The sequence below is a fragment of the Vombatus ursinus genome, unplaced genomic scaffold (genome assembly GCF_900497805.2).
Source record: "Vombatus ursinus unplaced genomic scaffold, bare-nosed wombat genome assembly UNPS02014847.1, whole genome shotgun sequence".
NCBI classification, from domain to species: domain Eukaryota; kingdom Metazoa; phylum Chordata; class Mammalia; order Diprotodontia; family Vombatidae; genus Vombatus; species Vombatus ursinus.
This window is the reverse complement of record NW_020954625.1, coordinates 16,097,024-16,112,276: the sequence shown is the minus strand read 5'-3', so window position 1 is coordinate 16,112,276 and position 15,253 is coordinate 16,097,024. Positions and strand designations below refer to the sequence as shown.

Sequence of the window (15,253 nt, the reverse complement as noted above, 5' to 3'; positions counted from 1 at the left end):
ATTGGCAGGGATTGGTAATTGACAGGCACTGGTAATTGGCAGGAATTGGTAACTGGCAGAAATTGGTAATTGGCAGCGATTGATAATTGACAAGAATTACTAATTGACAGGAATTGGTAATTGACAGGATTGCTAGTTGACAGGGATTGGCAATTGACAGGAATTGGTTAGGCAGAAGGAAAACGAACAGACAAACCCAAGGCTTTGGACACGTGGGGACCTGGTAAGTGATGGTACCATGGGCTGATATAGTGATGTCAGAAGGATGAGCTAGTTCAAGGGGACTGTGGAGAAGCTGAATTTTTCGTGGTGAGTTGGAGACCTTTCTGAGACGTTCTGTAAACAGTGGGGGATATGAATTCAGAAGAGAGGTCAGGACTGGAACTGGAAGGTTGGGAGTCATCAACATAGGGACTGAAGCTTGGGTGATGAACGAGTTGGTCAAATTAGAGGATGTATGGAGAGAAGAGAGGGAAGAGATGCTTGATTGAAAGATTATGAACATCTGGAGGACAGGGATTCTATCTTTTATCTTTTCATTCCCAGTGCTTGCCCTAGTGCCTTACGTATAGTAGGCACTTCATAACTGTCAAATCGAATTAAGCTGATGCTCATTATCAATGTGACCTTGAGCATATCAAATCACCTCCTTTAGCCTCAGTTTCCTCATCTGTAAAATGAAGGGGTTGGCCCAGCTGGCCTCTGAGGTAAAAGGAGGGCATTGGATTAGATGCCCTCTGAGATCCCTTGTGGAGCTGTGATCCTCTGATCTATAAGCAGATACTGATTCCCATGAGTTCCCAAGGTGGTGGTAGAGGGGATCTCAACCTAGAAGAGGAAAATCAGGTGGATGGAATTTGAAAAGTATGATCTCTCTGCCAAAATCTCTTTGGGGCTCCTCTGTCTTGATAGTTTTAATTCTTAGAGGAGTTAGCTGCCTTGTGGTTTTTTTTTTTTTGTTTGTTTATTTGTTTTGTGAGGCAATTGGGGTTAAGTGACTTGCCCTGAGTCACATAGCTCATAAGTGTTATGTGTCTGAGGCAGGATTTGAACTCAGGTCCTCCTGACTCCAGGGCCAGTGCTCTATCCACTGTGCCACCTAGCTGTCCCTGCCTTGTGTTTTTGAATGGATCAGGGTTGACCCCACTTGTGGTTTCCTTCCTGAAAGTTACTAGTGACTGTTCTGTATTTAGTAAACCCTTTTTTCATCCATCCATTCTAATGATGCGTGTAAAGGCTGAACTGGGTTAAAATCTTGATTCCGCTACTCTCTGCCTTTGTGATCTTGGGCTAATTAGCTGGGCAAATTCCCCTCTATGAGCCCCACTTTTCAAATGAGGGGGTTACACTAGATGACATCTAAGGCTTCTTCTAACTCCAGATCTGTGAGCTCATGAACACAAGTAGAATGTCACACTGTCTGTGTCTGTGGAAAAACCCTCCACCCGTATAGATGAACAACTTTTCCAGTAATGTAAAGTCTCAGAGAGTTGTTTGAAGGCACCAAGAGTTTAGTAGGGCCAGGACCACACGCAGAAGCAGGGCCTGAACCCAGGTCTTTCTGGTCACTGATGTCATGAGGACTCCCCCAGGATCCTGTAGGGGAGTGGAGATTGGGGAAAATGCCATGTAGCTGCCAGTTTTATTCAGTAAGCATTTGTTAAGCACCTACTATGTGTCAGACACTATACTTGGTGCTGGGGCTCATAGGATCCACAGCTGGAGGGAAATGAAGATACTGAGGTCCTGGCAGTTTAAGTCACTTGTCCAAGGTCATACAGATAAAAAAAAATGTGTGAAGTGGGATCTGAACACAGGTCCTCTGGCTCTAGCCAGTTCCTTTTATTGTACCATGATGCATGGAATAGTCACTTAGAGTGTACTGGGGGGAAGAGGGGGAAGGGAAACAACACGGACACCAGTGGTCTGGTGGAAGGAACACTTGCCACGGAGTCAGAGGACCTGGGTTCAAATCCTATCTTTGATGCTGACTGTGTGACCTTGGACGAGTCTCTTACCTTCCCCGGGTCTCCGTTTTCTCATTTGTAGAGTGATAGGGTTGGGCTAGATGGCCTGTGAGGTTCATTCCGTCTTTAAGTTACGTGGTCCTGTAAGAAAATACAAAGTGTATACTTACAATAGAAAGACAAAGTAATCCTGTCACCTTGATTTGCAGTGCCAGTCATCCTGAAGGAGATGCTCCTCGAATGTGTTTTGTTGTAGAAGAAAACAACCAGAATCCAGGGGACATTTAAGCACAAGTTTCCACGTGACCTCAGAAGAATGGCCAATTTTTCAATAATTCACCAAACTCACCGTGCCACTGGGGGCGAGGAGGGGATGTAATGGTTTACACCTGTTTTAACTTCTTGCTGTTTTTATTGGCCAGGTTCTTCACAATCCCATAATTCTCATGAAGGAAAAAATATGAAATGAAATATGGTGTAGGGTTGGAGGAATGACAATAAACATTAAAAACTGAATTATTCACTGTAAAATTTCAAATGCTTGCCCAGCAGATTCGGACAGCCATGTTTCGGTAGTATTGAAGTGATTTATTGCTGGAGTCAGAGGGATAGGACGACTGCTTTTATTGGCAAGGGTGGACTATGGTCCTTCCATTTGAGCTATGCAGTTTTAGACCATCAGAACCTGCCTCCCAAAGCTGAGACAGGCAGACAGCAAAAACACCCACCCCATGGTAGCATGGGTCATGTAGACTTGGGATGAGATGGATGAGAAACCAGTCATTGGTGAGATGGGAAGCCTGGCGTGGCCGGCTGTAGTCTGCTAAACAGAGAAAACTCTGGGCCATGGGATACAGTCCGACTTCAGAAGGTCAGGAAGTGTTATGGCTTCAAGTAGGGGCTGGCTCCGAAGTAGGCAACGTTTCTCCCTCCAAACACAATGAAAGGCAAAACCCTTTGACTAAATGGTACTATCATACCTCGTATTTTTCCTTGCAATCTAACTCATTGCCATCTGGCCTGACTTACATGGCCTTGCTTTTGAACATTCCTGGCTAGCTAGAAGCTTCCAGCCCCATTTCTTGCCTTCTCTCGTCAGTGCCTAGCACTGTGCCTGCCACACAGTCAGTTCTTAAATGTTTGATCAATTGAATGGAACATCGATCAGGGGACAGGAAATGCTTACCCTTTTTTTCTTCAGTGATCAAAGGACCGTGTCTTTGAGTGGCTCAGTGGAATCCAGAGCTACTCAAATCTGGATGTGGCTTAGTGGCAGGTTCACTTCCTGCTTCTGTCATATTATTAGCCTGTAGACCTTTAAAGTCCATTCGAGCTAGAAATCTATACCCCTACATAGTTCTCATTTGGGACCCAGGGCTAGAGATCCTGAGAATTAGATTCTCTTTCTCATTTGGTCTTTAACTTACCAAGTGATCTTGTACAAATTACTTCACCTTCTACAGGAAGCCTTTCCTAGCCCTCTCAATTCCAGTGCCTTCCCTCTCTTAATTATTTCCTGTTTATCCAGTATGTAGCTTGCTTTGTACGTAGTGGTTTGCTTTTTGTCTCCTCCGTTAGATTATAAGCCCCTTGAAGGCAGGGGCTGTCTTTTGCCTATTTTTGTATCCCCAGTGCTTAGCACGGGGCCAGGTACATAGTAGGCACTTAATAAATATTGATTTGACAGATAAAATGAAGATTAACATTAAGTTCCCCTAAGTAAAAGATCTCTGGCTAGACGGCAACTTGGAAGACATCTAACCCCAGGCCCAGCACTATTGTGCAGATGAGGAAACCGGGGTGCACAGAGGTGACGGGATCTGGTAGTTTTCTGCTAGATAGTAGTAAGTGGCAAAGTTGGGTTTCTAACCGAGGTGTCCTCATTCCTATTGATTAAGTTGATTTAATTCAGCAAGCATACAAGTATCCATACATACCAGGCAATACAATCTTAATCCTAATAATAAGTAATAAGAACACTACTTTCTGCAGTGCTTCATAGTTTACAAAGTGCTTTACAAATATTATCTCATTTTATCTTCACAATAACCCTGGGAAGTAGGTACTATTATTATCTCCATTTTATAGATGAGAAGACTGAGGCAGAGATTAAGTGACTTGCCCAGAGTCACACAACCAATAAGTGTCTGATGCTGGGTTTGCTTCGGCTCTTTCTGACTCCTGGTCTGGCGCTCTGTGGTGCCCCCTAGCTGTGATAAGCAGGAGGCCCTCAAAAACAAAAATGAAACGGTTGCTCCCTCCTGGTGCTTCCATTCTACCAGGAGGGAAACAAGTTCATAGATAAGTGAATACAAAATGTATGGAAAATAATGCAAAGTAATTTCAAGAAGGAGACAGTGTAAATAACTGGAGGGATGTAGGGGATGCATCTGAGCTATGTCTTGAGGGAAGCCAGGGTTTCTTGGAGGTGACAGTGAGAAGACAGTGCGTTGTAGGCATTAAAGGGTCAGCCTGGACAAAGGTGCAGAGATCAGAGATAACATGTGTTTGACCAAGAGTTAGTAAACCACTTCGGAAAAGAAGAGCACGTGACTGCGTGACCTCTAAAGCTCCTACTTTCAAAGCCTGTGATAAGTGGGCAGCATGGTCTAATGTAAAGGATATTGGTTCTGGCATTGTAGGGTCTGGGTTCAAATCCCACTCTGATACTTCCTGTGTGAACTGCGTTAACTATCCTAGGCTACAACTTGGAGTACATGACCTCTGTGGCTTTGAATTTCCAAATAGCCCGTGTTCCCCGGGCAGGACTCTGCCCGCCGTGATTCTGAGACCCGGCATTTACCATCCACGCAGCTCTGAAGGGCAGAAGTTGGTGCGGAGGTACAGATCATCCCCTTGTGAAGTCTCTGGGTTGGAGGAGCTGGGTAGAGCTGGGGGGCGGTGAGGAGGGACTTGTGGCTGGCCTTGTGGCTGTTCCACTTAAGCTACCGCCGCTCAGTTCAGGATGCTGCTTGTGCTGGCAGCTGCTTCCCTTGATTCTCAGTGGCCGCTCACTCACCCTACTCCACCCGAGTGATTCAACCGGTGACAGCTTGTGGCTGCTACCTCAGAACTGTGACTTAGGGAAGCCAGCTGAAGAGAGGGGCAGTGATGGTACAGAGGCTGCCCCAGGCCCCTCTGGGGGTTAGAATATGGACAGTAGGGAGCTCAGTCAATTTAGCACACGCTAATTAAGTACCTATTATGTGACCAGGCCTGAGCCAGGTGCTAAGACCTCTGAGAGAGAAGTTCATCTTCTAAATGGGTCATTCATTTCTGGGCTTGGGAATTGAATGACTTTTATAGTTTTGCTTAGCTTTGCATTCCTCTCAGATATTTAGGTAAGGAGAGGCCATGAGGTGGGTGTTTTGAGTGGATAGAAGACCAGTCTTCAAGTCCTGCTTGTGAGCACTACTTAGTGGTAGGAACTTGGGCTAGACACGTGATCTCTCTCTGGTCTAACCAATCAACAAACATTTATTAAGCACCTATTTTAGGCTAGGCACTAGGCTAGGTGCTAAGAATACAAGGACTATTATCCCTTCTTCGGAGCAACGCTCTCCATTGCTGATTTGATACCTTGGGGGTCTCATAAGAAATTACCATAAATGGGAATTTTGGGGAGTTTTGCAGAAGCCGTGGACTGAGGGCAGCAGATGACACAGAAAAAGTTTAGAAACTCAGAAATGCATAAAATATATGTATAGTATTGCATAACATCAACATATTTTATCTTTTAATACCATAAATATACACAATTTCTTTTTTTAAGTTAAAGTAAGTAAAAAGTTAAAGTTTGCAAAAAGAATGTGAAAGCCAGCAGATGACACACAAAGGCTAGACACGTAGAGATATCTTCAAAAGTTTAGTGACTCAGCACCCCACAAAAGAAAAACGAATTCAGACATCTTTGGTATGAAGGGAGGGCCCAAAAATTTACATGGATTTTCCAGATCAAGGGGGTGTCCCACCCTAATACCACACCATCACTCCCTCTTCCCCCTTCATTCCTTCCTGCAATGTGGAAGGGATAGCTGTAGTCCCTTCTCTCAGGAAGTATGCCTTGAAATGGAACAGATAACACAGAGATGTGTGGAGATGGATGCAAAGTTCATCCGTATCAGATTCCAGGTAACCTTGGAAGGCTGGCGCTAGCAGCTGGGGAAACCAGCAGCTGTCTAAGATGAATGTCCTAGATGCCTCACTCTTCTGCACTGGGGGGAGATAATTTTTGCAACAGGAGTTTCCTATGTTGGTGAAATCAAAAGTCCGGTCTGCCCTTCGTTCTCCTCATTCAGACTATCACAATCCCCCAATTTTAGTAATACTGTGAATAAACATTATCTGTGTTTCATTTGTTCCACCGGATTGTAAACTCCCTGAGGGCAGGGGCTGGTTTTTAACCAAAATTTTATATTTCCTGCAGGGCTCAACAAAAAGTCTTGCAATTATGCACAGTAGGTACCTAGTAAAGGTTTCTTGAATGAATGTCTGTTGAATGGATGGCTGGCCTTACTTGTAAAGAACTTTCTGTGTAAAGGTGTAGGCAGGGAAAATGCTTAAAGAACCAAGACCTTCTGGAGAGGACAAACGGGAAAGGGAGAGAAGTGCTAAGCGGAGGCCAGGCTGAGTCGGGGGAGGGAAGGGAGCAGTTCTGGAGGGTGGCATCGTCTCATTGGACCTTGAAGGAAGGAAGGGAGTAACATATGGCCATTGTGGGAATGAAAAGTGGGTGGGGGGAGGGAACCTAAATCTGGCTCCATGTCGGTGCTTGATTAATTCTTTGGTTTGCAAGTCACTTTCTCTCTTGTGGCCTCAGTTTCCTCTTTTGTAAAATAAAGGGTTTGGACTAGAGGATCTCCATGTCTCTTCCACCCCTAACTTTCCATGAGCCAATGATCTTACGGACATCACAGGGCTTTTAAAATGTTGAGTTATGATTATAAGTGAGCACGCCATTTAAAAAGAGACTTGAGGCAGAACGGCTCTGGCTTCTGAATCAATTTTAGACTTTCTGTTTCCAAGTAATAATTGGCGTATTCATTATAGTCTACATGGTGTCCCAAAAAGTCTTGGTGTAACCTTAAGCTAGGATTTGGAAAGTGCTTGCCTCGTGGTAACTCGGTAATTCAAGCACTGTTTTCCCATTCTATAGATGAGGAAGCTGAGACTTAGTTCAGGGTGTCACATGATCTCATGGCTAGTTAAGAGCTGGAGCTCAAACTCCATCCCTGTCCTCCTGCCTCTGAGTCCAGCGCTCTTAATGCCACACCTGGCTGCATCTCCCTAGTCTGAGGCCTAAGGGGAAGGATTGGAGACTGAACATTTTGTCTACACTGTCCTGACGGCAGTCAAGCTGTTCATCTCGGCACGTTGAGGTGCCACTCATGAAGGAGAGCTGCATTTTGTTTCCAAGTCCTCTCTTTTATTTGCTGGGGACACTTTGGTGAGCTTGCACCAGTGCTGATCTTGGAATTAGCGAGGTCTAGGCTCAGATCCTACCTATGACACATTTATCTGTTATGTTACCAGAAGCAAGCTAACCTCTCTGTGCCTCAGTTTCCTAATATGTAAAATGGAGATAATACTTGTTGTTCTCACCTCCCAGGGCTGCTGTGAAGTTGAAAGGAGAGAATGTCTATAAAGCACCTTCCATACTTGAGAGTGTTATGCAAGTGCTGGTTATTATCATAATGATAACCTTATTATTAATTTGTTCTCATCTAGTTTAGTAGAGCTCAGATAGAAATGAGGGATAAGCTACTGTCCTGTTACCCTTCAGTTCAGTGTTTTGCAGGTTATTGAACTTTCTTCTTCTTATTTGCTTGTGACCCAGAAATGTTTGACCTAGAGGGCAGTCAGCTCAGCTTGATCAGAATTCGGACACCTCCATCCGGGGCTTTAGAAGCCTGCTAGGGTTCTAGCTCCCCTGTGGGAGAGTGACCCCTTGGCTGTTCTTAGGTTTGGCGGTGATGGAGAATGGAGCCTGTCTTGGAGCTGTTCAAGTTACCCAGGGACTGAGGTGTGCTGGGATTGGAAGCTTGGGCACCTTGCTCTATGTCTTGGGCCATTATTGAGTGACCTGCTGGGCGCACATTCATTAGAATTCTAAATGGCTCATAGGGAAGGAAAGAAAACAGGGAACAAGCATGTATTAAGGGCTGCTGTGTGCCAGGCTCTGTACTAAGTGCTGGGGATACAAACAGGAATAAAAGACAGCCCCTGCCCTCAAGTAGCTTACATTTTAATGGGGAAGACAACCTACAGAAAGGGAGCTAAAGAGCTGGGGGAGACTACTTTCTTTGGTGAATGAGTCTTTTCTAATAATTATAAATGGAAATTAAAAATGGGGATAGGGATCAAGCTTGTGACTTCAGTGGGACAGGGTACATCAAAGAAGAAAACTCTCCTTACCAATGCAGGTTAGTAACTCTTCTGTATCATCTAGTTTTAGAGAGTTGCCTCCATCACTGAAAGATTAAGTGATATGTCCAGAGTTACACACACAGTGTGTGACCGTGGCAGAACTAACTGAAATTTAGGTGGACAGGTAAAGCTCCTTCTGGAGAGGTATCTTAGGCTTAAGTCTTGGAAGCACCTGGATTCTACGGTTCCATGTGTTGAGGAGACCTCTAGGGTCACCAAATCCAACCCTCTCATTTTACAGATGAAGAGACTGAGGGCATTAATCATCAGAGATAGAGTGAAGTCTAGCTTCTTGGAGGCCCAGACGGGAAAGTCACACAGGTCCCAACTCCCAGAGCCAGAGTTCAGATCTTGTGTTTCCGACTTCCCCAATGGGCATGTAAGGGACGCCTTTGAGACCTTGCCTAGCTCGTTTGGAGAATGAGGAGTGCCAGCTTCACACTTGAGCGATGTTCCTGTCATTCACTTCTCTGGGCCTCAGTTTCCTCATCTGTAAAATGAATGGGTTGGACTAGATGCCCTCTGAGGGCCCTTCCAGTTTCATATCTAGATTTTTTTCATTTTCTGTTCCCCTGAGGTGTGAATCCCCTTCCTGAGTGACACAGGCATATATTTGTATATAAATTCTTAAGTTAGACTTGTTTTCCCACCTGGCATGGGGGAACATACTGCTGTGTGTTTCAGACTTTGTGTGTGTGTGTGTGTGTGTGTGTGTATGTGTGTGTGTATAGATGGATGGATGGATGGAAGGATAGGGTCTGGCTTCTCTGTATGGCTAGTATGGGAAGCCAGTCTTGCCCACATGCATCTCACTTTCTCTTTTTCCTTTTCTCCTTGCCTATACCTGCTCCTCTCTTTTCAGTTTTCAGAGAATCCCCACTGGGGCTTGCCTCAGGCCGGGCCATAGGAGGTAGGTAATCTAGCTCTTCTGCTCTGGCCAAGCTGATGTCCTCACTTCTTAACCACTTTATTTCTACCCTCTTCTTCTGATCCTGGTAGGTTTACCCCCATCCCAACGGCTCCCTTGTGTCCGATTGATACACTAGAGAAAAGTCAATTAAGACTTTCATTCCCAGTCAGTAGAGGCCAAAGTTCTGGGTTCTGTCCAAATATACCACCATTTAGATCTGTCAATTTGTAGTATTTGAAGGAACTTAGAGGTCGAGGACTTCTTGCCTGACCTCATTTGACAGCTGAGGAAACTAAAATTGAGGTTAGTCATTGGTACTGATTAGTGAGAGAAAGAGCCATTTCAGTTCAATATCAGAATCTTAGTGTTGGAAAGAATCTGAGGATCATTAATTGAGAAGCTGGAAGATGGCTCTGAGGCCATCTGGTTCAATCCTCCCATTTTACTGACAAAGACGTTGAGGCCAAGAACTTGCCCATGGTCAGGCAGGTGATGGAGGCAGGCCTTCAGAGACCATCTGTGTTAGCTCCGCCCTGCCCAGGCTTCCTCCTGCAACACAGCTAACAAGTGGCTGTCCATAAATTGGTTTTTACTGAATCTTTTGTTTTTACATCACCTACATTTCCCATTGTGTCTTCCATTGACCCCTTTCCTGAGAGCCATCCCTTCGTTATGAAAGAATAAACAAAGAGGGAAAAAGTTTAGCAAAATGAATGCACATCTAGAAAAATGTTGACATTACATGAAGTTACATGACATTGCATGCCCATTGTCTCTCACCTTTGTTAAGAAGTGGGAGAAGGCACCTTCTTAAAGCTCTTCTTTGGCCATGATAATTGGGCTGTATTCACTTTTAAGCATTCCATTAGTCAGTCAGTAAGCATTTAGTAAGTAATTACTAAAGTCAGGCATCATGGCAAGTCTTGGGGATGCAAATACAAGCAAAAATATAGTCCCTGCCCTCAAGGAGTTTACACTATAATGGGGGAGAGAGAGAAGACAATAACACCCAAAAGGGAGTTGATGAGAGTGAGGCCAGGGAGACAGAAGCAGAGCTAGGAGAGGAGAGGAATGACGGGTGACCAGCAAGGGCTCTTTCCTCCACAGGGAGGTTTGGGGGGAGCTCACTAATGGGAGAAGGGATGTTCTGGAGCGAAAAGGCAAGGGAGGGGGGCAAAAAGGGAAAGGGAGCAGGGAAGGGGAGGGAAGAGAAGTGGAAGTTCCAGGGTAAGGAGGCAGTGAGGAGTTGGGGTGAATTCTGGGAAGTCCTAAGCAGAGCCTGCTCTGGCTCCGACTGAGGGCTTAGGTCCAGATTGTTAGGAGCTGCAGCTGTTGGAGGAGAGTGTGGTGTCCTTGGCACAGGTCCAGAGCTCGTGCTGGCTAATAAGAGTGTTTTATTGTTGTTCATCATTATCTGCTTTAATAGTTATCGTTGATTGTTTTGATATTTATACTTGTTTTTGAGGTCAGTCTCATCCCTGTATATGAACAGATTTGTGAGACCCTCGGTAAAGACAGAAACAAAATACTGTAAGACGGACCACAAATGGAACTCGGTGAATTGTAATGAATAATAGTAATAATAGTAATAAATACATTTATGTAACATTCTGGCGTTTGTAAAGCGCTTTGCATATTTGCAAACCTTATTTGATTCTCACAACAATCCTGTGAGGTAGGGGCCATTAGCGTTCTGTTACAGATGAAGAAATTGAGGCTCAGAGTGGTTAATATCTCCCAGAGTCACACAGTTCAGTGTGAGAGGCAGGATTTGAACTTAGGTCTCCTTGGCTCCGTGTCCAGCATTGTCTCCATTACATCCCTTAGCTGCCTTATGTAGGGGATCAACGTTAATAGGTCGATTTAAAAAAAGATGGGAGCCAAGATGGCAGAGTAAGAAGTAAATTGCTCTCACCCTCCCTTACTGACCTCTGAAAGCCCAGAAAATATCACCCTAGGAAAAAAAGAAATTATTTAAAATGTACTTATTCCTTTGTGTTTACAGCTGCTGCTGAAGGAAAAGGCAAGAGTGGAGAAGACTTTTTCCAGAAGGTAAGACAATGTTTCCTCGTCATTTTGGCAGAGGGGAGCTACAATGCAGCCGGTCACTTTTTCGCGGAAGAGATGTTCAGAACGAACCTCTTTGAAATGAATTTCTGTATTTCTGATCCTTACCCTGTGTTCAGAATTGACTTCTGTTATAATGTAAGAAGGATGTTCTGAGACGAGCCAGCTAGGGCAGAGGCAACAGTGACTAGGTGATCAAGGTCATAGAGCGAGAGAGAGCCCCTAGCCTAGCTCAGCTCTGGACTGCCCTGGTGTGTTGGATCGGTCCCTGAAGTGAGCCCACTCTTTGCCCCTGTTGGCTGGAGGGAAGGGAGCAGAGATAGTGTGGGTGAATCCTCTCTCTGCCCCTACCACTTGGGCCGTAGGGAGAGAGGCACTGGGCCAGGGGTGGGGAACCTGCAGTCACTTGAGGTCCTAGAAGGCTACATGTGGCTTCGAGGCCACAAGTTCCCCACCCCTGCACTAGGCCATTGAGGGAACGTCCACCGACATGACAGATTCAACCATCAAACTCAAAATTCTTTAGTTGAGTCTTTTTTTTTTTTTTTTAACATTTTTATTTAGAGTTTTGAGTTCCACATTCTCTCCTTCCCTTTCTCCCTTCCCTCCCCCCTCCCTGAGATGGTAAGCAGATATAGGTTATACATGTGCCCTTGTGTAGAACATTTCCACGTTAGTCATTTTGTGCAAGACTCTGATAAAAGGAAAAAATGAAAGAAAAAAAGGGAAAATTTTAGCCGAGTCTTGAGGACATTTTGCCTTATTCCTTCCCTACTGACTTAATTACTACTTAACTCATCTTTTAGGGCCAAAAATAACACTTGGTGGTGGTTCCTATTAATCAGTTGTTGCAAGACAATTTTGGGTGATGGAGTTTCTCAGTTACACATGTAAATTAGGAATGTGAAGTGCCCTTCCTGAAGCCCTAGTGTTGGGGTAGATGCATAGATGCTTTTGCCTCTTTTGTTGCTGTTGGGGGAAAAATCACTTTCAAATGAGGGGGCAGGACTTGGGCACCTTTAAGGTTAAATCTGTGAGGCCATATGACTCTGGGCAAGTCACTTCACTTTTTCTAGGACTTAGTTTCTGCCTTTATAAAATGAGAGGGTTGGTCTAGATCAGAGGTGAGGCTTGAACCAGATTGAAATGTATTTGGGAAATGTTTAACAAAATAAATCAAAGTACCTTTTGTTGTTCAGTTAATTCAGTCATGTCTGACTCTTTGTGACCCCATTTGGGATTTTCTTGGCAAAGATACTGGAGTGGTTTGCCATTTCCTTCTGCAGCTCATTTTATAGATGAGGAAACTGAGGCAAGCAGGATTAAGTGACTTGCCCAGGGTCACACAGCTAATAAGTGTCTGAGGCCAGATTTGAACTCAGGAAGATGAGTCTTCCTGACTCTGTGCCCGTGTTCTATGCAGTATGGTGCCACCTACTTGCCCTGAAAAATACATTACCACATAGATGATGTTAATTTGTGGTTTCCTAAGTCAATATGAGGCCTTCAGGGATCCATTTCTGTTCTAGATGACCCCGAGTCCATTATCTCGTAATTCTAGGGCGGTCTTTCTCCTCCATTTCTTCATAGCCTGTACACAATTTTTTTTTCTTATTAGACATTTCATATTAAGGCTGAATTTAGGAGCTGGGGTCAATATTAGCAACTTGCAGTCAAAGGGTGCTTCACTTTGATCCTTTTGTTCACAGCCAAACCTGCTTTTACCAGTTCATTTGGTAAATTTACAAACAGCCTTCCACTTCCCACATGAAATTGAAAAGAGTGTCACTTCATTTGGACGGCAGGATATTACCCAGCCTAGAATTACGACGTTAACCTGCTTTTTAAGAACTAGTCCAGTGTAAAATATTAATTAAAAAAAGGTAAAGAGTCCTCAGCTTTATAGAACAGACTGATTGCTGGTATCCCTGCACTCCCCTCAGAAACGGCTTTGGATCTAGTATATTTTTATCCATTGTGCTTACTTCCCCTTACCCCAATGGAATGTAATCTCCTTGAGAGGCAAAGACTGTCGAATTTTGTCTTTCTGTCCCCAGTGCTCACCTTTGCATCTGGTACATAGTAGGCACTTAATAAATGATTGCTGGATATATTGGAGATTGAACCAGTCCCGTTTTATGGGAAAGGCCAAAGGAAACATGTATCTTTGCCTTTACTTGGTTCATCCATGGCCATGAAAGGTTGCAGTGTGAACTGGTGGGGTAGCAGATATGGCTAGGAAGAACCAGCTGCATGGTGATGTCCCAGGAACTCATCTATGGCAAAAGGGAGAACTGGAACGTATGCCTCACGAGGTTGAGGGGAGGTGGTCAGAGGCTTGGTCTCAGAGAGTGATGGATGTAGAATGTAAGAGATATCTTCTCTGTGCTGAAAGGTTCATAGATTGTTGGAATTAGAGGGGACCCTAAAGGCCCTCTAGTCTAAACCTGTTATTTTAGAGATTTCATTTAACAAACACTTAATCAATCATTGGGCATTTATTAAGTGCCGATGATATACTAGGTACTGTGCCAGGAATACAAAGAAAAAAGGAAATATCATCCCTGCCCTCATGGAGCTTGCATTCTATAGGGGAAAACAACATGTGCACATATAAGAAAATATGAAATATATATGAAATCAACACAAGGTCATTAAATGCCTACTGTGGACACGGCACAGGGCTGTGTGTTGAAGATACAATGGCAAATGGGGAAATTGAAGAGGAAGATGACTCTCCTAATTAGTGCAACTAATTAGTGGTGGCATCTAAGACTGGAAGCCAGGGTTCCGAACTGCCAGTTTGGGTCTTTTTTGTACTGTTTCTAATTAAAATTAGTTCCTGTAAATTGGGGTTCTCCTAGGAGATGGAATATTTCTTCCTCCTTAAATTTTGATTTGTTTCCCAGGAGCCCCTGGAGGTTATGGAATTTTTATTACGAATTCCAGATATTCCAGTAACTAATCTTCCTTCTGGAAAATATTTGCCACAACTCTTTCTTAGCTGAACGAGAGAAGAGGGTCCTAGCTTCATTTTCTGATCAGTTTCATCTTTTTAAGTTTTCTTAAAAAATCCCTTATCGTCAGTGGGGTGTTACTGAGAACACGGAGGCAGAGGAGTGGTCTGAATAAGGTGCAGAGAAAATGGATAAGAGAAAAGTGAAGGGCATTTGACTAATTATGGGACAATTCTGGTGTTTTAGGCAAAGGAGAATTTTATATACATCTTTTTGGAAATTGACAAACTTTGGTGTTTCTTCTCATTAGTCCTAGAGCCCATTTCATTTCTGTTTGTTGGCTCAGATCCTGGTGCAGGAGACTGAGAGGAGGGGAAGGGAAGGAGAAGAGGGAAAAATCAGAGATATTATCGGATAGGCCAACAAGGGCAAAAACCCATCCAGGGAACCAACTGGCATTCACTATGGATTAGATAAAAATAGTGGAAAAATATTAGAAGATCCCAAAGTCATGTTGTCTGCTATGTGTTTTAGAGGGCTCTTACATCCTTGGATGTTGTAGGCAAAGAAGTACGGCATATTCTAAGTCATTCAGAAATGATTTTTCCAGACCTTTGGTGTCCCTGTTTCCTGCTTGCATTTTGTCCTTTTCATTGCTCATCAGCATTACCTTCTGAGGGCAGAAGGGATGGTGTGGGTGGTCCACATAGTGTGTTTCCTATGCATTCATGTAATTGAACTCCTTGGATGCTTTGATGGAGAGGAGAGTGCGTTCAGCCTGCCTCTGGGAGCTTTGGACTCCATAGTTGATGCTGATTTTCGTTGTGTTGCTAAGTTTTTAAAATAGTTTACATAGGATGAGTCAGAAATCCATGGGCTGAAATGTCAAACATTTCAGTGGAGGTACACAGGGATTTTTAGCTCAT

The 15,253-nt window shown here is 44.1% G+C and overlaps 1 protein-coding gene across 2 annotated transcripts in view; it reads left to right on the top strand.

Moving 5' to 3' along the window:
• Positions 1–15,253, top strand: part of BICC1 (BicC family RNA binding protein 1) — a 276,008-nt gene that overhangs the window by 61,241 nt on the left and 199,514 nt on the right. For both annotated transcript variants that reach the window (XM_027840726.1, XM_027840728.1), the window contains exon 2: positions 11,309–11,355. In XM_027840726.1, coding sequence (XP_027696527.1) covers positions 11,309–11,355 — 47 coding nt within the window. The remainder of the gene's footprint in view (positions 1–11,308; positions 11,356–15,253) is intronic.